General features: G+C 45.5%; 1 protein-coding gene across 3 annotated transcripts in view; it reads right to left on the bottom strand.

Moving 5' to 3' along the window:
- Nucleotides 1-25548, bottom strand: part of LMNTD1 (lamin tail domain containing 1) — a 213294-nt gene that overhangs the window by 79477 nt on the left and 108269 nt on the right. For 2 of the 3 annotated variants that reach the window (XM_077469094.1, XM_077469095.1), the window contains exon 8: nt 70-171. The exons of the other annotated variant lie outside the window; for it this stretch is intronic. In XM_077469094.1, the coding sequence (XP_077325220.1) occupies nt 70-171 (102 nt within the window). The remainder of the gene's footprint in view (nt 1-69; nt 172-25548) is intronic. 3 annotated transcript variants of the gene reach the window in all.

The raw sequence follows: 25548 nt of genomic DNA, 5'->3' as shown, positions 1-25548 counted from the left end.
CTGAAATGTTCCTCGTTGTGAGAGGGAGGAGGGCTGGTGTAATTATTTGGAATTGAAAGACACACTGACCTCCAGCCTGGCCTCCAGGGCCCGAATGTGCTGCAGGCCCTTCATATGTTCTGCTTCCAGCTTCACAATAAATGTCCGGCTGTTGGTCCCCTCCTCGAAGAGCTGTATGGTAAGATGGTTTGGAGATTTGAATTATGAGCATCCAAAATGCAGCAAAAGCAAACAAAAAATACATTCTCAGTTGCAATAAACATGGCTACTAAAAATTGTACCTAGCTTAGGGAGAGGTAAACGGTTTAGAGATCTGTTGCTAGAAATTGCCCTAATTTTGAACACTTATGAAGTGCAACAAAATCCTATGAAATTCCCTTTAAAGTATCTGTAAACCCAATCACTAAAATTTCATATGAACTTTAAAATGTTAATGTAATTTCAAAAAATATTTCCAATATTATATTAATAAAATAATGCCTCCTAATCCTGCTATAAAGGTCTTCAGGCACTTCCTGTGATAGGGTGACAACGCTCTGTCTCTGTCTCCCAATTGTACACCTCAGTTGTCACCCTGTCATATGGGCTTCCGATGGAGACAACTGTACAAGTGGCTATTTCAACATATAGTATGCAAGCATAGTGCACTGTTAAAATTGTCCTTGATGATGCCCTGGAGGAGGGGCAAAACGCATTGACATAATTTCCAGTTTTGTAACCGACGACGTCACTTCTGCCCTCCATGCAGGGCCGCTGATAGGCCATTACAACTGGCCCTGTTGTACCGGGCCCGGCCAGCAGGGGGCCCAGGCAAGCTGAGCAGATAAATAATTAATATAAAAAAAATCCTCCAGCCACGGACGATCAGAGTCCGTCTGAATCAACTACCAACCAAATAGCCCCCACCACCCCCCGGTTATTTTTACGTTTTTTTTTTTTTTTTTGGTGCAGATAGCTATCCACAGACTAGGTGGAGGCAGGGGAGGGACTATTTCCTCTATTTCGGGTGCGAAAGAATGTCTCTTCATGGGTGGCACTGTCTGCAGGTAGCACATGCGTTATGGCCCATAAGACATGGGCTGCCTGCAGACAGTGCCACCCATGCCGCCAATGCCATATTGTGCTGCAAACAGTGCCACCCATGACGCTAATGTCATAACGCATGTGATGCCTGCAGAGACAGTGCCACCCATGCTGCCAAGGGCATTATGCCATTGGCGGCATGGGTGGCACTGTCTGCAGCACAATATGGCATGGGTGGCGCTGTCAGCAAGTAGTACATGCGTTATGCCATTAGTGTCACGGCTGGCACTGTTTGCAGCACGTTACAGCATTGGCGGCACTGTCTGCCGGTAGCACATGCATTATGGCCCATAACGTATGTGCTGCCTGCAGAGACAGTGCCACCTGTGCCGTCAATGCCGTAATGTGCTGCAGACAGTGTCACCCATGCCGCCAATGCCATAATGTGCTACAGACAGTGCCACCCATTCCTATCACTTGTAGACAAACCTGCACTTTGTTTCAAGGTGGGGTCTGGGGAGGGGCCACGGGCAGGGTGGAGCTGAAGGGGGCCCCGTCAGGTAAGCTGTACGGGGCCCCATGATTTCTATCAGCGGCCCTGCCTCCATGGAACGGACGTCAAGCTGCGGCGAACTTGGAAGAGCCTCATGATTGTCTCATGCACGTTTGTACCTGGAATCCTGTAAGTGGATTTTTATTATTGTGCAAATAAATAGTTTTATCAGTCATTATGAGCACCATTTTGTTTTATTGAGTTTGGTGGATATTCCAGTCGCTTTAAGGTTTACAGTTTGGAGACCCTATTGAGGATGTCAAGAAGCCCAATTCTCCCATCACCAGATTTAAGCGTGTTTGACCTCCATACTGAAAACCTGAGAGTCCATTTTCTCTGGTGAGTGGAGAGACGAGAGGGGAGTGTGGCACACTGCACAGCATGTTTATATAAAGCGCTTCAGCACTTTTTGTATGGAATTCATTTATTTTTTGCACCGTTTACATATGCACATAATGTAATCCACGTAATCTGTATTATTGGTGCACTGTTGCCACCATCAGAAAACCTATCTTGAGAAATGCCATGCAACTATTACTGGAATGCATGTAGACAGGGAGTGGTAGCAAAAGGGCCACAGGAGACCCACAGGACTGAGATGTGATAATGGATGAAAAAAAAGTTAACACAAGTATTTAATTTAAAACATAGCAATTATTGATGATACCCAGTGCTTTAGAGAAATAAACACCATCAGTTTTACAACTTTTTTAATTTTTTCCTAAAATACATGAAAGTGATGAAATCCTTATAATTTTAAAATCATTTTTATTTATTATGTTTAGTGCTAAGAGATACCCGTTAGAAACAACAATGACGTCTTCTTTAAGAAAAATATGAAATATTACATAGGATTATTTCATAATATCCACATGCAACACTGCAGGTTGAGAGGGAAGTAGAATTTTTAAGCTACTCTACAGATGTTCTGTAAACAGACCTATAAATCAGAGAGATCAGATTACACAGAATGTGAGAGCCCCACTGGAGGCACATAACCCCTCTCTTTATCTCATTAGGAATGGGACCACCTAGCTTAGTCAACTTATAGAACATGATCTTTATAACTTGGTCCTACTGGGCTGTCTTATTGGATAGATCTTTGCAAAGTGTCATTGGCGCATTCCGTATTTAAGGTTAATTTGTAAAATGAAGAATTATTGTATAATACTATAGCATATAGACTTGTAAATATTATTTAAAAAAAAGTAGTAAAACTGATGTAAATTCATTATGCTTTTCTTTTGGGTTGAGTTTAGTGGAAAGGTGTCTTCAAAATTAAAATAAATCATACATTTAATTTAGCAGAAGCAGATTGTTTAAAGGGTGCCACAGTCTTATAAGGACATGACTTAAAGTAGAACTCCAGGTAAATACAAAAAAAAACACCTTTTATTTTGGTTAGGTATTTGGAAAAGTAGTCTGATGACAAAAGGCAAATGATTGGTGTCAGTATAGCAGGTAGCCATGCATATTCTCTTGGTTTAGGGGCATCATGCAGGTCTATTGCTTTGCCTTGGTATCTCCGTGGACAGCAAATAAACCTTTTTTTTTTTTTTTTAAACATAAGCTTTTTTTTTATTTATTTTTTATTTAAAAAGGCATGCCTAAACCTGGTAATCATATAAAACCTGATGAGTGAAGTTTGGTTTGCAGGAGGTTCAGAAAACTCAGTGGGAAGTTCCCAAACCCTGAAAATAGTGCAGAACCCTATAGAAAGCTATGTAAGACGAATCTTGTAATTTTTTTGCAGGCAAAGTTCTGTTGAAACACGGGAAACTGGGCACTGCCATGCGAGACATATAGCCAAATAAAAAAAAAAATCTTTAACATACTGTTTAGTGCACATTGGTTCTTTTAATGTGGCCTAAGGGATAACATTAAAAATAAATAAATCCTAAAATGCCTTAAAGCTGCAGGTGATATTAGGGAACAGTGCAAATGTTAGGGAACAGTGTAAATGAAACCTTTAAAAAGTGGCATAAAAAAAAAACTATAACTAAATGATTGGCCAGGGATCTTATGTGACATCATTGACCAAATGTAGTCATGAACATATTTGGTCAATGATATCACCCAGGGATTTGCTATGGAGAAGACTTATTAGAACCTGGATGCCCTTTTTATAATATCACCACAAGTTCCATCCAAATCTTGTCCCTATTTAACACGCTAAATGGATAAATTGCTAGTGAGACCAGTTAAAAAAAAGTCAAACAATTGGTTATGCCTAGTGGCCACTGAGCCTGTAATATACTGTAGATAGCCACTAGTGTGACTCCACAGATCTCTCTAGAAAATACAAATGATGAAAATAATGGAATAGCTAAGATGTAGAGAATACCACAGCCTCTGGTAATCATTATAATGATAACTGAGTATGGGTTTTATATCATATATATCATTATAATGATAATTGAGTATGGGGTTTAATATCGGGCTCACTTTTGCATAAAACCAATCAGCTTCTAACCTCAGCTTGTTCAATTATTGTATTAAAATTTATATTTTTTTATATAATATGGTGTCATTGCGCTTTAAAAGTCCCTTTTAGAAACCTTATATTTTTTGTAGAAATTATGGGATGTGGCGCTAAAAATAGGTTTCAGTATTTCAGCTCGTTTATAATATTTGTTCAATTAAGCTTTGGCAATAAAACCTGGAAGCTGATTAGTTCCTATGCAGAAATAAGCCTGATTTTTCACTCTCCATCGTTAGTAAATAAACCCCAGTGTATAGCGAAAAACTGGCTACATGTTCCCTTTAATGAAGTCAGAATTTCCAGTCCTAGTGCATTAGGCCATGTGTGTTGTAGGCAATAGGCGCACACCTGTGGTCTCACAGATAAACACTCTATTATGTAGAGAAAATGTATTATAAAGTGCCCCCCGTCATCCTCGCTAACACAGGTGCTTGGTTTCTGCATCTCATTGTTTTTGATACAACAGTAAATCAAAGGAAGAGCATAACTCACTATAGGACCCATTATTATTCACACAAGGATGAAATGGTTTCTGGAATTGCCGCTCAAGGGTGGGGGGGGCCACATTGACAGGAGCGTCAGCTGTTGATGAGGAGCCAAACAGGCCTGGAAGAGCCACACTTCAGAGCGAGTAATTATGATTTCCTATATAGTCTCACACTTGACTCTCCTCCAGCTCATCAATGAGCAGCCGGGGGACTGGCTATTCGCCACACTCAGATGACTGCGATTCTTTCAGAATAACATGCTAAATCCTAACAGCTGACTATTAATTACTTGGATAGGCGCTAAACACAAATATTTACATACAGATTGAATCAAATATGACTTTTACATCTGCTCCTCGCTGCTGCCCCCAGAGGTCAAAGCAAGGATAACAGCAACATTAATAGAGCAATAGCGGGCATTTGAAAGAGGCAAATGATCAAATTGTTGAATGGTTACTGCTTTTCGTTGCTGGGACTTTGCACATTTGTGCCTCATATTTGCCCTTGGTTTTGCCTGATCGAATTGTGGTTTCTGCCAATCGCCTAACATCTTGTTTCACCGATTTTTAATAAAGGATTTGGGTTTTATTAACATTTGCCACATTTATGATATAGTCAGTGTTACATTTGCAGGACTTTTAAACATTGCCACTTTCAAATGGCAATATAGTTGTTTTATTAATATTTCCTTGCGAGGAGCATCTCACTCATCTAAGCTCACACTGATTGTACAGTGCACATGACAATCATGGCTTTTTACAGGGTGTAGCCCCTTTAGGATTAGCCTTCCCACTTAGGCCTCCTGGCATCTGTCCATTGGCACTATGGATTAAATAAAATGGAGGGCTCCCTGGGTTGGTTGTTGAAAAACAATACTGACTTTGATCTAACTTTTATAAAGGAGTTTTTAAATAAAGTAGTGGTATTTGTTGAAAAACTGTGGATTGATTCTTTTGTTGTCTGGACATCACCAGCAGGGCCAATCTGGTTCAAGCTCACTGTGAGCTCCGCTTCAGGGTGAGCACTAGGACTTCTCCCAAATTGGAGAGATGGGACTGATAGCATCCATTGTTTTGAAAAATACCAGGACACTGTTCGACCTCATGCATGGGTATAGCTCTCTCTCTCTCTCCACTTGTTATGTACTTCTGTAACCTGTAGAACTGAATGTTCTACCACCGTCCTTCAATAATGTTATTATTACCTTTTTTGGCTCAATAATGTTTATTGGGTTATCAGGACAGAACAAAATGAGCACCGATTTCACCAACGCAGGGGCTAATAAAAGAACATCCCATAGTGCGAAACATTGTAAGGTGACAAATAAAGCCAGAACAATCTAAAGTATGAGCATGTAAATAGGAAGACCAAGTAGGATACCCCATAGTGTAAATTTATCGTCCGTGGTAAAACCCAAAACATGGACAATAAGAAAAAAAGGAAAGGAACAGGGAGTTAGAGGCCCCAGAAGTGAAAGAAAGGAAATAAAGAAAGGGGAAAGTGGCTGTAGAAGGTGGGAGGGGGTTGACAGGGGTGGGGGGAGGTAACAAAGACGCGGAACCACCTCAGTCTTCAGTCATAGGAGACCAAAGCTAGCCGGATGTAATGATGGGAAAGAGTACTCGATCCAAGGTTCCCATAGTTATTACCTTTTCAAAATGGGCCTGGTGTGGACCCTTATTGGCACTTATAAGGGACTACTCTTGGGCATGGACTTCTCTTTGGGGACAGAGCTGAACAATATTTACAGTGTAAAGTAGTCTAAAAGTGGTAGTAAAGTAGTAATGGGGTATATGGTGCAATAAGTGTCTGTGTGTACATAAATGTCTATGCAGAACAGCAAAAAATTAATGGAGTCCACTTGTAGTGTTCAGGGTATTTTCTGATGATCTCAATGCACCAGATGCAGCACCTCTGAAGAATCTCTAAGCAAACAGATAAGAACAACAGTGTACAATCTGAGTGTAGTATTTTAACAGATTTATTGTAGTGAAAAGACAAATGGCAACTCACATTGCGACAGTTAAAATCAGGCCCATCACATAGTAAGGGATTCCGATGGACACTCTCACAACAAAAAGGAACCTCAGACCAATAGGAGTACTGGGTGGATGGATACACCTGCAGGACTAAGAGAACACACCAAGGGGAACCAAACTAAGTGCAGCATTAATAGTACTGAGAAATACTTGTAACTTAGTAATGCACATGGGAAGAAGAGATGGCACTTTTTGTATGTAATCCATGAGCGGTCGGCTCATGCATCTGGGATGGGGAGCCTCTCCCTACAATTTACAGCATGGAAAGTGCAGACGTCAGGCAGGATGACAGCTTAAATGAGGAAGTGTAAACCAGCAAGATGGAGGAGAGTTTATGGGATTTAAATCTCACATAATGGACCCTGTCCAGACACTTCCTATTATTGGGTGACAACACACTGTCCCGGTCTACCAATTGCACACCTGCATTGTCACCAATGCAGCACACATTACAAAGGCATGGTCCACTGTTGTTTTACGAACTACCCACCCATGGGAAGTACTATGCAGCTGTTGCTGAAGTGCATGTGGCAGGTAGGTGCTGAAAAGAGGCCGCAGAAGACCAGCACTGAGATGCAATGAAAAATGTGTGAAAACAAATATGACAACTCTTTATGATACTACTTTAGATAACTAAATCTAATTCAGATAGTTTACGTATACGAGGGTTCTTCAAAAAGTTTCTGCAATTTTTTTTTTTTAAGTTTCGCAACCATCTTCACCACAGCATGACAACTCATATAATAAACTGCAAGGTCAGCCGGCTTGTCAGCCCAGAGACTTGGAATTGGATGGATCCGCATCCCAGGCCATGAGGGCCATGGGGGCTGGTCAGGAGGACCAGGACCAAACAGACAGAAAGATCTTATGGAACGGAAACCAGAAGCACGTGATGTCAATACCTTAAGTACCCTCTCTCAGAATGCACAGCAAGATGACACTCCCACTGGGCTGGTTCCGAGAAGGAATGGCACCTAACGCTCCTCGCTAAACTGCGTTCTCACACTTGCCAGTGGTGACAGCGCCACCTGTGGCCAAGCAGAATACAGTGCAATCCAGCTAGACTGGTACTGAAACCATCATTTGGTATAATTGACCCTAAAACCCAACTGTGGTTTTAGGAACTTTAAATAGAAAAAAACACATAGTGCGTGTTCTTCAGGAGCATGCGCTACAAAGGAGTTGCATTCTTTTGTGTCATTTATATCTGCTAGGAGTTCTGTTTTAGGTGTTTATGGAATGATCGCTTGTATAAGACTGTATACAGCCGAGGGAATCAGACTCACATCTGACAAACAGCCTGTCCTACACATAAACTGATGTGTGTATGTATGTGGCTTTCCTTTCACAAGTAGCTATTGTTAGTGAAGTGTGGCAGAGGGATGGAGGAAGGAGCAGGTCAGAGGGTCAGTGCCAAAGAGGAGGACGATTGAGCCATACTTTAATCAGTAAGGCCCCTTTCACACTAACGTCCCGTTCAGGCCCGCCTGTCAGTTTTTCAGGCGGACCTGAACGGGTGCTCCATAGAGGTCTATGGAGCGTCGGATGTCAGCGGTGACATGTCCGCTGACATCCGACCCGCTCCGATCCGAAAAAGTGTGACGGAGGAAAAAGCTATTTTTCCATCCGTCTGCGGATCGGATCGGATGACGACGGGCACTGCGGTCCGTCGTCATCCGATCTCCCATAGGGGAGAGCGGCGCTGTGACAGGTCCGTCCCTGCACAGTGTGCGGAGACAGACCTGTCATCTCCCTGCTCAGCGGGGATCGGCGGAGTGATCCCCGCTGAGCAAACGGACATCCACGGGGCGGATCAGAACTGATCCGCCCCGTGTGAAAGGACCCTTAGGGTCCTTTCACACGGGGCGGATCAGTTCTGATCCGCCCCGTGGATGTCCGTTTGCTCAGCGGGGATCACTCCGCCGATCCCCGCTGAGCAGGGAGATGACAGCTCTGTCTCCGCACACTGTGCAGGGACGGACCTGTCACAGCGCCGCTCTCCCCTATGGGAGATCGGATGACGACGGACCGCAGTGCCCGTCGTCATCCGATCCGATCCGCAGACGGATGGAAAAATAGCTTTTTCCTCCGTCACACTTTTTCGGATCGGAGCGGGTCGGATGTCAGCGGACATGTCACCGCTGACATCCGACGCTCCATAGAGCTCTATGGAGCACCCGTTCAGGTCCGCCTGAAAAACTGACAGGCGGGCCTGAACGGGAGGTTAGTGTGAAAGGGGCCTAACTGTTGTGAAATATCAAAGTGGCAGAGAAGGAATAATACTCTCAGTCACAGGTAGCTGAGTATGTATATAATTAATTCCAGGTTGGTCAGGGTTCACAGATCACATGTACTGGAGGCACTTATCAGTTGGAGCGGCTTTGCGTTTTTTTTTATAAGTAATTTTGTTATACATTTTGTAATGTGCAATAGGAAGACTATATTCAGGCTGCATTGTTTTTGGAGCAATTGCTTTTACAAAAAAGGACTTTAAAGTGAAACTACGACTGCATCTGAGCTATGATTGCCACCTCATCCCTTTAAACCTGAACACATATTAATTACACAGGTTCTGTGGCTAATTAAGGTGGTAGCTAAACTCACTTGGTGCCTTATCTGCATTAAAGTAGCCTCAGAACCTGTGTAATTCATATGTGTTCAGGTTTAAAGGGATGAGGTGGCACCCCTAATCTGAGCTCAACAAACCAAAAAAATAAAATAAAAAAACTAGGAAGTGAGAGGAAATCAAGGGAAGCTCTTGGGGACCCCCAGGTCACCAGAATTTGTCCCTATTGGAATATTTTTCTTCTATTACATGTCTGGGACAACCCAAAGTTCTGGATTTTCTTTCACTTTCACTTTCAATCATAACAGGGGGGCACAGACGACAATAAGAACTGACAGGGGTTCTAATCCCTGTCCACTCCACCCAAAACTGAAAAAAAAGTTCTGCCTTTAGTTATACTTTAAAGTGGTTGTAAAGGCAAAAGATTTTTTATCTTAATGCATTCTATGCATTAGGATAAAAAGCCTTCTGTGTGCAGGAGCCTCCCCTTAGCCCCCCTATTATTTACCTAAGCCCATCTCGATCAAGCGATGTTGCACAAAAGATTTGGCTGTCTGGGACTCTCCTTCCTCATTGGCTGCGACAGCAGCCAAGCATCATTGGCTCCCGCTGTCAAAGTCAGTGAGCCAAAAAGGAGAGAGAGGGGACAGGACCAGGCCACCGCTCCGTGTCTGAATGGACACAGGGAGCTGTGGCTCAGCTCGGGTGCCCCCATAGCAAGCTGCTTGCTGCGGGTGCACTCAACAGGAGGGAGGAGCCAGGAGAGCCAAAGAGGGACCTAAGAAGCGGAGGATCTGTTCTGCTCTGTGCAAAATCACTGCACAGAGCAGGTAAGCAGGCCCAGCCTGGCCATAGGGCAGACTGGGCATTTTCACGGCGGGGGAAAGCGGCGGCTGCAACCTGGACAGGGTTAACACAGGCCAAGGCTGCTGCTCGCTTACCACTATGCGGCCATGCCTGTGTCTTCTTCGGCGGAACTAGCGGCTGTATGGGCTGAGCTGTGTGTCTCTCTCACACTTTTCAGCCTCAGAGCTAAAGCTGACAGTTCCGCTCTCCGCTCCTACTGACTGCTCCTCCTCCTCCAGCCGCGGGCGTCTGCGCGATGGGCCAAGGGGGGGGAGCTGCGGGCCGCTGACAGGATGTTTCCCCCACTCGCCCCCCTTCTTCTCCTCATGTTGGCAGCACGGGAGAAGAGAACACTTCCTGCCTGTTCTTCTTCCTTCTCCATTGGCCACAACGGAGGGCCAATCAGAAGAAACTTGAGGGGCATCATGGGAAATGTAGTCCCGGAGATTGGTGTACCAATTGTTCTCAGCAGGAAGCTGGCTACAGTCCCCAGCATGCACTCTGCTGGGGGGAAAAGAGAAAACCCAGAAACAAGCTGAGGAGTGTTACACTGTAGCAGCTACTACAGGAGACATGGAAAAAGAGAGGACTGTGCTGGGGGAGCTAATAGCCCCAGCACCACCAGATAGAGCTACGCTGTACCCGCACCACCAAATAGAGCCACGCTGTATCCGCACCACCAGATAGAGCCACGCTGTACCCGCACCACCAAAAAGAGTCACGCTGTACCTGAAACCACCAGAGAGAGAGCCACACTGAACCCGCACCACCAGATAGAGCCATGCTGTACCCACACCAGCAGACAGAGCCATGTTGTACCCTCACCACCAGAGAGAGAGAGCCATGCTGTGCCCGCACCACCAGAGAGAGAGAGACACGCTGTACCCGCACCACCAGAGAGAGAGAGACACGATGTACCCGCACCACCAGATAGAGATACGCTGTACCCGCACCACCAGAGAGAGAGCCACGCTGTACCCACACCACGAGATAAAGCCACGCTGTACCTGCACCACCAGAGAGAGAGACATGCTGTAGCCACACCAAGAGATAAAGCCACACTGTACCCGCACCACCAGAGAGAGAGATGCTGTATCTGCACCACCAGATAGAGCCACACTGTACCCGCACTCCAAGATAGAGCCACACTGTACCCGCAGCAACAGAGAGAGAGAGCCACGCTGTACACACACCACCAGAGAGAGAGCCACGCTGTACCCATGGGATCCGATTCTGGTGCAAACAAAAAAAAGGGTCCTGCACGAGTTTGGTCTGAATGCAATACTAATTCAGCCATACAGTTTGTGAATCACATGCAATGTCTGGCATCGCACCAATGTGAACCAGCTCTTAATGCTTCCTCCTGTCCTGTTTACAAAACCAAAAGACTAGGCATTTGGTCATGTGGGCTCTACGAAATAGGAGAATCATACATTGTAAACTCTGACACTTCAACAACTGGCTATATTTTTGGTTGTTGGGGCAGCACTGGAGGCAACCAGCAAAGATAAGTATTTTAGACCTCCAGCTACTCAATAATTATCTATCACAGAAAGAATATTCAAACAGTTTAGGACCAATCATTTTTTTCGCTAGTTTTCAAGCAGGGAAGAATTAGAGCCCCTGTTTGGTTTTTATTTCCGTCTCGTTTGTGGAGATTTCCTTTCACTTCCTGCCCCGCAGACACATAAATCTCTCCAATATAAGAGGAAATCTCCAGGCCCAAGAAAATGCCAACAAAGTGCTTTTGCGTTGGTATATGAACCCGGATCATATTTAGAAATGTGTCCCTGCTCTTTCCCCAATGTGTTTTTGTGGCTGTACTGAACGTGGTACTCTTCTCCATATCTGGTGGTCATGCCCCAAGGCAATACAATTTCACTTCAATACTTGAAGACTCCCACACTAAGTACTTGCAGGTTTGGAACCCCTGGATATCTTAGAATGTCCATCTGAATATAGACTGGACTTTGCTCTCTGTCTATTCAAATTGCCTTTTAGCACTCTGGCTGTTGGATCACCCCTTGACCCCCTTCCCTTTCTATTTTCCCCTCTTCCTGTTCCCGCGCATCCATTCATCATATGTCTTTCCTTTCCTACTTTCTCTTTCTGATCTCCCCTTCTCTACATTTGCTGTTTATTCCTGTTCCCCCCTTTCTCCAAGTGCCTTTACTAAAAATATCTTGGCACACTCTCTCCCTTTTTTGCCTTTGCAGAGGTTGCCATGAGTGTATACATGGAGCACTCCTCTCTGGTATTACTCCAAACTCCAGTTGCTCCATCCAAGGAGCCTTTACTTTTACATGACTTGTGTTGATTAGCACTGACACTCACCTTGTACTATTGTGTTTTGGAATAATCTTTTAATGACTTCACCTCTCTGCATTCTGTTATAATTTGTGCTGAATATATGTTCTCCTCTGTATTGTTCTGTAAAAACTCAGTAAATTCTTTGTGAAACTAAGTAAGAGGAAATCAAACCTAGAGAATTGTCCCCAGAACAGGGGTCCCCTATTGGATGATTTCCCACTTATCTCTTATTCCTGTGACATCAAGTTTTAGATTTCACTTTCTGGCGCGGTGACCGTGCTAGCTATAAACTTAATGGGATATAAAAAAGTAACATCTGAGCAATGCAAATTGTTACAAATTACATTTCTTTTATGCTCTCCATATTGTCTGAGCAGTCATACTGTATATTTGGAAGGGGAATAAGCAGTTTTGAGGCTGAACCCTTCTCTTTAAATACTCGCGACATGATTGCTCCCTACCAATGATTTCCCTGTAAGTGAGAACTCCGAAATCTTGTTTTCCCGTCTTCGCAAAACGCTGTAATCAAGACATAATAATCAGTGGTAAGGATCCTTTGTCTGGCCTCCTCCACTTATGATTGCCCTTCATTTCAATTCCTTACACAATTACTGAAAATGTAAGGGCACTATTAACCCAGTGTAAGGCAGAGTGGGCAGGTGATAAGGAAATAGTAAACCAATTGCTTTTCCTGTGTGTTAATGACTGCGTAATTCATCTATAGATCTGAAATTCAAGTCTGAGATACGGGGCAGAGATCATCATAAAAGTAAAAATGCTTTGGGTAAAATGCCGTGATGCATCTTTGGTTATGGTGTACAGACAATAAGTAGAGATTTGCGATCAATTTCGATATAAGCAATTGAAAACAAGTGATTTATCTTTCGTTTTTAAATATCACACAAAGCAGCACGCACAATATTGTTCCACATTTTGCAATCAACTCAAAACATTGATCTATCAGTTATAAATGTAAATGATCAAATAAAAACTATAGATTCATTTATCTGAATTACAATCAGCTAGCTCTCTGATACATACCTTGGTATTTGTTTAATAGATCAAGAGCGATTCACAAAATTCCACCACCGGCGTTTGTTTCGGGAGAGGTAAAAATGATCAAGAGCTTATTTAGCTTACTGAATCGATTGAATATGTTTAGCTGCATTGAACGATTGAATCAATTATCATATTGATATCGCTTGCAACCAGACACGATTGATTCTATTTTTTTTTTGTTTTCTAGATGAGAGGAGTTGTTATGGTGAAAAAATATTGATTTTACATTCATCTATGCGGACTGCTTAGGTGAAACATGTTTGAGAAAGATTTACGTAGCTTTTTTGTCTAAGATCAGTGCTGACACGATAATCAAGTAGCTTTGCTAATAAAAAAAATGGTTAGGACTTGGGTCTGGGTTAGGATTAGAGTTGATGCTTAGGCTCACAATACAGTGGTAGCACTGCATTCGAACATTTTTATTTTCGGAAAATTTGTTACATTTTCTAATCATTAGTGGGATCAAATTGGTTTTCATTTTTGACTCAAGTGAGAGAAAATTTGAAAGCGCAAGATGGAAAATTTTTCACAAATTTCTAAGGGTATGTGGTTTTCCTTCAGGAAATTCCATTTATTTCTAAATCCAATGTTAAAAGCCAATAAAATTTTTAAGTACTTTTTAACCACTTGCTGACCAGCCACCATCATTATACTTTGGCAGGTTGGCTCTATTGCGTGAATAGCCGTAGCTGTACGTCGGTTCATGTAATAGATACAGTGGGCGCATGCACAGCGCCTGAGGCGCAGGGCTGGAACCGATGCTTTTGACCAGCAGCCACGATGTCCACCAACAACCCGTGACCACTCCGCAGACAGTCAGAATGGGGATCTGTCACTGTAAACAAACAGATCCCCGTTCTGACAGGGGAGTAGAGAGAGATTGTCTGTTCCTAGTGATCAGCAATCTCTCTCGTCCTCCAGTCAGTACACTCTCCCCACAGTTAGAAACACCTCCCAGGGAACACATTTAACCCCTTGATTTGCCCCTAGTGATAACCCCTTCCCTGCCAGTGTCATTTATACAGTAATCAGTGCATTTTTATAGCACTGATCACTGTATAAATGTCACTGGTCCCAAAAAAGTGTCAAAAGTGTCTTGTGCGGTAATGTTACGATACATTTATTAAAAATATTAATAAAAGCCTTCAAACATTGAACTCACATGAAACCAAGCAGGTATCTATCCAGTTGCCGCAGCAAGAACTGGCATATTGTGGTCACAACTGACCTAGCGTGTGTGTCTTATATCTCACCCACATGAGCTCATCAACCTCGGAGCGTCACTTCTTGGTTAAGCATCCAACTGGGGCAGAGGTTCACCTTCCAGCAGGACAACAAACCTAAACATACAGCCAGAGCTACATTGGAATGGTTTAGATCAAAGCACATTCATGTGTTAGAATGGCCCAGTCAAAGTCTAGACCTAAATCCAATTGAGAATCTGTGACAAGACTTGAAAATTGTTGTTCACGGATGCTCTCCATCCAATCTGACAGAGCTTGAGCTATGTTCTAAAACATATTGGGCAAAAATTTCCCTCACTAGGTGTGCAAAGCTGGTAGAGACATCCCCAAAAAGACTTGCAGCTTTAATTGCAGCAATGGGTGGTTCTACAAAAGTATTGACTCAGGGGGGCTGAATACAAATGCACCCCTCGCTTTTCATGTATTAATTTGTAAAAAATCTTGAAAACCATTTATCATTTTTCTTTCACTTTACAATTATGTGCCACTTTGTGTTGGTCTACCACATAAAATCCCAATACAACCAAAATTATTATTGTATTTTAACATGACAGAATGTGGAAAATTGCAAGGGGTATGAATACTTTTTCAAGACACTGTATATATATATATATATATATCAATAGCTATCTATCTATAGATATATATATAGATAGATATATAGATATATATGGGTGGGGTGATTACAATGTACAAATATATCAAAGATGATATAAATATAAATATATAATATATATTTATATCATCTTTGATATATTTGTACATTGTAATCACCCCACCCACCACCCCCTTAAAAGGTAACTTCACTTCCATGGGGGAAAAAAACTAGTACATAAAGAAAAAATAATATAGCACATATAATTGCGACACTAATCATATTGTAATTGAATGTTATTAAAAATTACCTTTCCTTTTCTATCTGCAGCCACTGTAATTTTCTGAGAATGCATTGCAATATGGCTACCTGGAGTTGTTCTGTACACAGAATGTGTACTGACCACTCCACTCCCCAGAAACATAATTTCATGCTTGTGTGATTGGCTCACCAATTTTCCTAGAATTCTGCCTAAGATATAAGTCAGATTTCAGGCATCCCCTGCAACAAAAATTCATTTTTGGAGAGATACTTTCAATAGGAGCATGTCTAAAGGGATGCAAGCCCAGCAGTCCTCATTAGTGCCCTGCAGCTGCACACACGGCAGTTAATTATGGAACCACTCCCATTAGACCCACTCAGTACAGAGGCACAGACAAATACACATGGATTTCTTCAGAATAACAAAAGGGAATGTTTTTAATCAACAAAAGTAGAGTTACGCTTTAAGCCCCTCTTCTACAGAGTGAACAATTGTAAATCTGAGATTATAGCTAAAGTCCTCCATCACCCTTTTTCATTGTGTTGCCCTTTACTAAACTCTTTCTAATCAAGTAGTTGTTCCTGAGGACTGGTGACCAAAACTGAACTGCATATTACAGATATGCATATCCTGCGTGAACTAGCAGTAGCCTCTAGCAACCAATCAGTGAACAGTAATGATAAGCAGTAACCTATAGCAACCAATCGGTGAGTGGTAATGATAAGCAGTAAACTATAGCACAAAAACTGATGATGCACAAGATTCAAACACCCACACTTGAAGAAACTCCACTGCGCCAGGAACAATTCAATCAATTGAAAGCTGCCACTTTAAAAAAAATAAATATGAAAAAAGATATACCCTGTGTAACAAAGTAAATAGTGGCGCAAGTGCCTAAAACCCAGTGACAAGTGCAAATAACAAATAAATAATGATATAATCATAGTCTGTGATTAAACGGTCCATAGATGAGCAAAACTGGCACTGATGACATTTTGCAAAAAAATGATCTCTTCCAAATCTTCCACCACACCGCGTGCATATGATGATTACACTCCCCTTTAGAAATAAACTCGTTGACTATGGACCGTTTAATTTACTCTAATGCAATAGTAGGCAACCTTTTAGAGGTGAAGATCTACCTAAACAACATCTAAGAGATCAAAGATCGCCTGGATGCGGCACCCTTTTTAAAAAAAACTAAATTAACTAGCAAGGCCTGACTAAAAAGGAATAGAAAACGTTCATAGTAGCTTGTATTGCACAAGAGTTTGGGAGAGTTTCTAGCATCAGGCTACCCAATCCAATCACTAAAGTCACATATATATGCTTTCATTTGTTTTTAATCATTCTCTGCAGCTTTCTTTAAAAAAAAATCATAGCAATCCATGTTTAGGCTCTTTCTGTTATGGGGAGAAAACTGTCTACTAAATGTGGCCCTGCATTGTCACATCTGCACCTGGTAGAAATTACTAGTGCCATTTGCCACATATTGTAGCAAAAAGGTTAAAAATTGTATTTTATTAAGGAAATATTGTTTTGTTTTTGAGTTAGGGTTTACATCTGCTTCAAGTTTCATAGAACTAAGAATCACATCATGCTCTGCTATTGCTGTTAGCTTTTGCTGCTAGCTGACAGAACTTGCTGGAGCTTGTAGTTCCCCAGAAGCTCAGCTGCCCATAATTTGCTCCTCCGGGCCCAGTTTCACTTGTTCCTTCCTGCAGCTCTGCCTGTTGCTTCTGCTGTGCACTTCTGGACTCCCTGAAGAGTTTGTGCCAAACTTGAAGACATTGTTAGCGGCTCACGTTCCCAGGAATGTGTTTTCTCAAAACCGACTTGACGTTGTGCCAACATTACATAAGGAGCACCTGTAACAACTCACAGTTTACGCATACCTCCCAACTTTTGAACTTCAGAATGAGGGACACATGAGGAAGAAAGTAACCATGCATAGCGCGCCACGGCAAATGTGGGTGTAGTCAAATTTCTGACAGTGGGAGGAGCTTAAAGTGATTGTAAACCCTTACAAACCACTTTGACCTACAGGTAAGCCTAGATTAAGGCTTACCTGTAGGTCCAAGAAATATCTCCTAAACCGTATTTATGTGTCAGGTAAGTGACACATAATGGACTACTATGCGATGCATAGTAGTCCATTATGCTTTACCTTTGCAGGGAATGATAGAGGAAGTAAACTCATCAGGGTTTACTTCCTCTTTAAGGTGCATCATTAAACAAAACTCGGGCTTCTTTGTACCTATAAAATATGCTTTTATTATTGTTCCCCAAGCAAAACTCTCATGGATACATACAAACCCCAGCACATTCATTTAATAAAAAGGATAAAAGTATGCAGGGTTTGGAGTGCATTACATACAGAGTGCAGGGTTCTGGAATGAGCTATGTACAGAGTGCAGGGTTCTGGGATGAGCTATGTACAGAGTGCAGAGTTCTGGGATGAGCTATGTACAGAGTGCAAGGTTCTGGGATGAGCTATATACAGGGTGCAGGGTTCTGAAATGAGCTATGTACAGAGTGCAGGGTTCTGGGATGAGCTATTTACAGAGTGCAGGGCTGTTAGGAACGTCTGGTATTGAGTCTGACTTGGTGGAAGGGGACCTCTCCTACGGCTCTGGTTCCGGTCTCTCTGGAATGGGGACAGGGAGACAGGAGCGCAGCGGGGTAGAAGAGTCCGTCCAGGTGCAGCAACCGGTGCTGGGTAGGTGAGGATCCTTGGAGCAGGAACTCGCAGTAGTATGTAAGAAACAAGGAGAAGGCTGCTGACTGTGGATCCTGGATGGATAAGGTCCGCTGGACGAGGAGGTAGCCGACTCAGGAGCAGGCAGGAATCAAGCAGAGGTGTCAGGTACAAGCAGGAGGTTCGGTAACAGGAAAACAGTCCAAGAGAGGTCAAACAAGCCGGGGTCGGAGCAGGAGAGGTCAGCAAGGTCAAACGGAGCCGGGTCAGGTATCAGATGAGTAGCAGGCAGGTAACAGGTAACTTCAGGCACTAGCTGCAGACGAGACAGCACAGAACCACAACAACTGTGCCCTTAAAAAGGCCCACTGGCGCCAATCGAGCTAACGTACGCCCGTGCGTGCGTGCGCTGCGCGTACATACGATCGTCATGCACCCGCGCGCGTCGGAAGGCGCTCGTGCCTACGACGACCCGCAACACGAACGCGTGTGCGCGCACGGAGAGCCGGTCGAATGGAACGGACGGATTCCTGACATTGCCCCCCCACAAGGGGCAACCTCCGGGTGCCCCTAGAGGCTTTCTTCTCCGGGTGAGCAGCAAAGAAAGCCTGGATCAGTCTATTGGCATGTACATTAGAAGCAGGTTCCCAAGAATTACTCTCTGGGCCATAGCCCTTCCATTTAATAAGAAACTGACCTTGTCCCCGTCGTCTTCTGAAATCCAGAACGGCCTCAACTTCAAATTCTTCATTGCCATCAACTAGCACAGGGTCAGGTGGTCTTGTTTCTCTACCAGGGAAGGGATCAGGTACAGCAGGCTTAAGAAGAGCTACGTGAAAAACTGGGTGAATTCTCATGGAATCAGGCAGGAGCAGTTCATAAGACACCTCATTGATCTTTCTCTTAACGGGAAATGGACCCAGAAACTTGGGTGCCAATTTCCTGGAGGGGCATGCTAACTTTAAATTAGAGGAAGACAGCCATACCTGGTCCCCGACTTGAAGGATTAGTTCTCCCCTTCTTCCTCGATCGAAGCTCCTCTTACTGTCAGCCTGAGCCTTGGTTATGACCTCCTGAAGCGTCCGATTATTCTGTTGCAGGAAGGATATCCTATCCTGGATCGCTGGAACCTGGGATTCTGTAGGAACATCGGGAAGAAAAGACAAATTAAAACCGTAGTTGGCAAAAAACGGGGACTGCCCAGTGGTGGCATGGCTGGCATTGTTGTAGGCGAATTCCGCCAGAGGTAACAGGGGAACCCAATCGTCCTGGACAAAAGAAGAAAAGCATCTAAGATATTGCTCGAGGGTCTGATTGGTGCGCTCCGTTTGCCCGTTGGTCTGTGGGTGGTAGGCGGAGGACAGAGCCAGTTCAATTCTTAAAGATTCGCAAAGGGCTCGCCAGAAGCGGGAGGTGAACTGGACCCCTCTATCGGACACAATATTGATGGGTACCCCGTGGAGCCTGATTATTTCCTTAATAAAGACATGGGCAGTCTCGGTTGCAGAGGGGGTTCCCGCTAAGGGTAGGAAGTGGGCCATCTTGGTCAGACGGTCACAAACTACAAATATGGCAGTGCAGTTTTCAGAAGGGGGAAGTTCCACAATGAAGTCCATCGTGATCATCTGCCAAGGGCGGTCGGGTGCGGGAAGAGGTTTAAGCAGCCCCCAAGCCCGATTTCTGGGAACCTTATTCTGGCTGCATACGGGGCAGGTGTTTACATATTGCTTGCAAAATTCCCTCACGCCTGGCCACCAGAAGGAGCGCTGTACTAGTTCTAAAGTCTTGCGGACACCAAAGTGCCCAGCGAGCGGGTGGTCATGACAGAGACCCAAGACCTTAATTCTCACGTCTTCAGGGACGAAGATCAAGTTGTCCTTCCAAAGCAGACCCTCCCTGGATGCTAGCGAGATTCCCGGGGGACCGGGAGAGGAGGAGGAGGCATTCTTGAGCAGAGTTACTAGATCTGGCTGGATGAGAAGAAAAGTATTAGCAGGGAGGATGGTATCCGGGGGTGTGGTGTCCTTAGGGCTGTCAAACATACGGGAAAGTGCATCAGGCTTAACGTTCTTAGATCCAGGACGATAAGTTATATGAAAACAGAACCGGGAGAAAAAGAGGGCCCAGCGAGCTTGCCGAGGTTTCAGGCGTTTTGCGGAGCGGAGGTACTCGAGGTTTTTGTGGTCTGTGTAGATGAGCACGGGGTGTACCGCCCCTTCGAGTAAATATCTCCATTCCTCCAAAGCGGACTTAATGGCAAGTAATTCCCGGTCGCCTACATCATAATTCCTTTCCGCTGGAGAGAGTTTTCGGGAAAAGAACCCTACGGGGTGCATCAGGTCGTCCACGCCAAGGCGCTGGGAGACTACCGCCCCTACTGCTATCTCAGAGGCGTCTACTTCTAGAATGTAAGGTCTGGATGGATCCGGGTGGCTGAGGATAGGAGCGGAGGTGAACAGGTCCTTAAGTCTCTTGAAGGCAGCCTGGGCTTCAGGACCCCAAAGGAAGCGTGTATTTTGCTTGGTAAGCTGGGTGATGGGGGAAATAATGGCAGAGAACCCTCTAATGAATTTTCTATAAAAATTAGCGAAGCCCACAAAGCGCTGGATGCCTTTCTTGTCAGTAGGGGCTGGCCATTCGAGGACAGCAGCGACCTTTTGCGGGTCCATCTTGATGCCTGCTGGGGAGATTTCGAGGCCGAGGAATTGGATCTCCTGCTGTTCAAATTTGCACTTCTCGGCTTTAGCATAGAGTCCATGTTCCCGGAGCCGAAGCAGAACTCTGCCGACGTGCCCCCGGTGTTGCTCCAGGGACCTGGAGAAGATCAGAATGTCATCAAGGTATACGATGACAAAGATATCCAAGAAATCACGGAAGACATCATTAATTAAATGTTGGAAGGTGGCTGGGGCATTACACAACCCGAAAGGCATTACCAGATACTCGTAGTGCCCAAAACGAGTTCGGAATGCGGTCTTCCATTCGTCACCTGCTCGTATGCGGACCAAGTTATAGGCACCTCTTAAGTCCAATTTAGTGAAGATGGTAGCTGACCTCAGCTTCTGGAAGAGCTCAGGAATCAGAGGTAGGGGGTAGCGATTTTTGATCGTAACCTTGTTCAATTCCTGATAGTCCACACAGGGTCGAAGAGATTGATCTTTTTTGGTAACAAAGAATATTCCAGCCCCGGCAGGAGATGTGGAATGACGAATGAACCCCTTTTGGAGATTCTCGGAAATGTAAGCCTTCAGGGCCTCTTGTTCCTTTTCGGATAAAGGGTAGACACGTCCAAACGGGATCTCAGCCCCAGGAAGGAGCTCAATGGGGCAATCATAGGGACGATGTGGGGGTAAGGAGTCAGCCCCCCGTTTACTGAAAACGTCCAGAAACTCATGGTAAGGTTCGGGGACAGATTGGCATAAGTCCAAGTCTGGGTCTAGGCAGAGGAGTGTTCTGGTGTGTATAGAAGCCCCAGGCAAGCAGTGGTCCCGGCAGTAAGGGGAGAGGAACTTCACCTCCCTTGAAGTCCAGTCGATGGAGGGATTATGGGCCTGCAGCCACGGAATGCCCAGAATCACAGGGAAAAGTGGAGATGAGATGACATCCAGGGTTAATAGTTCAGAATGTTGGCAGGGAGTAGAGGCGGATAGTGGAAGGGTCTCCTGGGTGACCCGGCCGGACTTAATCTGAGAGCCATCGGCCAAAAAGATAGCAAGTCCATGAGTCTTTTTCTGTAGTGGAATCGAATGCAGGTCGGTGAAGGCGGAGTCGATGAAGCAGCCGCAGGCTCCGGAGTCAAGAATGGCATTAACGTGTATGGTTCTTCCCGGCAGCTGAAACGAGAGCAGAAGGACAACATGGAGAGGGTTGGAAGGTGGGTTAAAGGAACTGTGAGACACAGGTGAGAGGCACTTACGTGGCTTTACAGGACAGTTGGCCACATAGTGTCCGGGGCCGCCACAGTATAGGCACAAGTTCATTTGACGGCGGCGGGCTCGCTCTTCAGGAAGCAGAGAGGGTCGGAGTAGTCCAAGTTGCATCGGTTCCTCAGGAGCAGGAGGCATACTGGTAGGTCCTCTTTGAGGAGGCGGAGAGAAGAAAGGTGTGGGAGACGAGGTCCTAGCCGTCATCCAGGCAGGTCTCAGTGGTTGGGAAGAGCGTTCGGCCCTACGCTCGCGAAGTCTGCGGTCTATTTGGATGGCCAGAGCAATTAAGTCCTCCAAAGCGTCAGGAGTGGAGACACGAGCCAACTCATCCTTGAGGCTTTCAGACAGGCCCATACGGAATTGGTGTCTAAGGGCCGCCTCATTCCACAGGGTATCTGCGCTCCAGCGTCTAAAGTCAGAGACGTAGTCCTCAGCCGTCCTGCGGCCTTGCTGGAGCGCAGTTAATGCAGACTCTGCGGTGGTAGCCCGTTGGGGGTCATCGTAAAGTTGCGCCATCCCCTCGAAGAAGGTGGCGAGAGTCTGTATAAGGGGGCTGTCATTCTCCAAGAGATGGTGGGCCCAGGACTGAGGCTCTCCTTGCAGGAGAGAAATGACAAACCCCACCTTGGTGGCCTCCAGAGAGAAAGTCCTGGGCTGGAGGGCAAAGTAAAGCTGGCACGCGTTACGAAAAGCCCGGAACTTGGAGCGGTCCCCAGAAAATCTCTCAGGAGTGGGAACCCTAGGCTCAGGTGGGAGCATCATGACTGTTGAATGTGCAACTGGCTGGACAGGAGGAGGCTGAGGTATGGCGTCAGATGATCCCGGAGTAGAGAGGTGCTGGACACGTTCCTCCAACCTGGAGTAGCCATCCTGAGGGGATTTCACGGCCTGGGTGAGGGCCGCAAGGTGGGAGCAAATCTCCTTCATGGCGGAGGTCCCTTCCGCAGACTCAGACATGGCTGTCTCGTACTGTTAGGAACGTCTGGTATTGAGTCTGACTTGGTGGAAGGGGACCTCTCCTACGGCTCTGGTTCCGGTCTCTCTGGAATGGGGACAGGGAGACAGGAGCGCAGCGGGGTAGAAGAGTCCGGCCAGGTGCAGCAACCGGTGCTGGGTAGGTGAGGATCCTTGGAGCAGGAACTCGCAGTAGTATGTAAGAAACAAGGAGAAGGCTGCTGACTGTGGATCCTGGATGGATAAGGTCCGCTGGACGAGGAGGTAGCCGACTCAGGAGCAGGCAGGAATCAAGCAGAGGTGTCAGGTACAAGCAGGAGGTTCGGTAACAGGAAAACAGTCCAAGAGAGGTCAAACAAGCCGGGGTCGGAGCAGGAGAGGTCAGCAAGGTCAAACGGAGCCGGGTCAGGTATCAGATGAGTAGCAGGCAGGTAACAGGTAACTTCAGGCACTAGCTGCAGACGAGACAGCACAGAACCACAACAACTGTGCCCTTAAAAAGGCCCACTGGCGCCAATCGAGCTAACGTATGCCCGTACATACGATCGTCGTGCACCCGCGCGCGTCGGAAGGCGCTCGTGCCTACGACGACCCGCAACACGAACGCGTGTGCGCGCACGGAGAGCCGGTCGAATGGAACGGACGGATTCCTGACAAGGGCTCTGGGATGAGCTATGTACAGAGTGGAGGGCTCTGGGATGAGCTATGTACAGAGTGCAGGGTTCTGGGATGAGCTATGTACAGAGTGCAAGGTTCTGGGATGAGCTATGTACAGGGTGCAGGGTTCTGAAATGAGCTATGTACAGAGTGCAGGGTTCTGGGATGAGCTATTTACAGAGTGCAGGGCTCTGGGATGAGCTATGTACGGGCTGCAGGGTTCTGGGATGAGCTATGTAAAGAGTGCATGGTTCTGGGATGAGCTATGTACAGAGTGCAGGGTCCTGGGATGAGATAAGTATACAGTGCGGGGTTCTGGGATGGGCTATGTACAGAGTGCAGGGTTCTAGAATGAGCTATGTAAAGAGTGCAGAGTTCTGGGATGAGCTATGTACAGAGTGCAGGGTTCTGGGATGAGCTATGTACAGGGTGCAGGGCTCTGGGATGAGCTATATACAGAGTGCAGGGTTCTGGAATGAGCTATGTACAGAGTGAAGGGTTCTGGGATGAGCTATGTACAGAGTGCAGGGTTCTGGGATGAGCTATATACAGAGTGCAGGGTTCTGGGATGAGCTATATACAGAGTGCAGGGTTCTGGGATGAGATATGTACAGAGTGCAGCGTTCTGGGGTGAGCTATATACAGAGTGCAGGGTTCTGGAATGAGCTATGTACAGAGTGCAGGGTTCTGGGATGAGCTATGTACAGAGTGCAGGGTTCTGGGATGAACTATATACAGAGTGCAGGGTTCTGGGATGAGATATGTACAGAGTGCAGGGTTCTGGGGTGAGCTATGTACAGAGTGCAGGGTTCTGGAATGAGCTATGTACAAAGTGAAGGGTTCTGGGATGAGCTATGTACAGAGTGCAGGGTTCTGGGATGAGCTATATACAGAGTGCAGGGTTATGGGATGAGCTATATACAGAGTGCAGGATTCTGGGATGAGATATGTACAGAGTTCAGCGTTCTGGGGTGAGCTATATACAGAGTGCAGGGTTATGGAATGAGCTATGTACAGAGTGCAGGGTTCTGGGATGAGCTATGTACAGAGTGCAGGGTTCTGGGATGAGCTATATACAGAGTGCAGGGTTCTGGGATGAGATATGTACAGAGTGCAGGGTTCTGGGATGAGCTATATACAGAGTGCAGGGTTCTGGGATGAGCTATATACAGAGTGCAGGGTTCTGGGATGAGATATGTACAGAGTGCAGCGTTCTGGGGTGAGCTATATACAGAGTGCAGGGTTCTGGAATGAGCTATGTACAGAGTGCAGGGTTCTGGGATGAGCTATGTACAGAGTGCAGGGTTCTTTGATGAACTATATACAGAGTGCTGGGTTCTGGGATGAGATATGTACAGAGTGCAGGGTTCTGGGGTGAGCTATGTACAGAGTGCAGGGTTCTGGAATAAGCTATGAACAGAGTGAAGGGTTCTGGGATGTGCTATGTACATAGTGCAGGGTTCTGGGATGAGCTATATACAGAGTGCAGGGTTATGGGATGAGCTATATACAGAGTGCAGGGTTCTGGGATGAGATATGTACAGAGTGCAGCGTTCTGGGGTGAGCTATATACAGAGTGCAGGGTTATGGAATGAGCTATGTACAGAGTGCAGGGTTCTGGGATGAGCTATGTACAGAGTGCAGGGTTCTGGGATGAGCTATATACAGAGTGCAGGGTTCTGGGATGAGATATGTACAGAGTGCAGGGTTCTGGAATGAGCTATGTACAGAGACCTTTGCTGGTAGTTCCATCCAGTGGTGTCAGTGTGGACTGTGAATGGTGTCAGTCAGTACAGCAGTGGACGTGGTCAGTAAGGCAGTGGACGTGGTCAGTAAGGCAGTGGAC

This window comes from Lithobates pipiens, unplaced genomic scaffold, assembly GCF_037356315.1.
Source record: "Lithobates pipiens isolate NorthernLeopardFrog02 unplaced genomic scaffold, aLitPip1_a1.2 Scaffold_8, whole genome shotgun sequence".
Lineage (NCBI taxonomy): Eukaryota > Metazoa > Chordata > Amphibia > Anura > Ranidae > Lithobates > Lithobates pipiens.
Note: the sequence above shows the minus strand (reverse complement) of the source record. Positions and strands in the feature narration are given on the sequence as shown.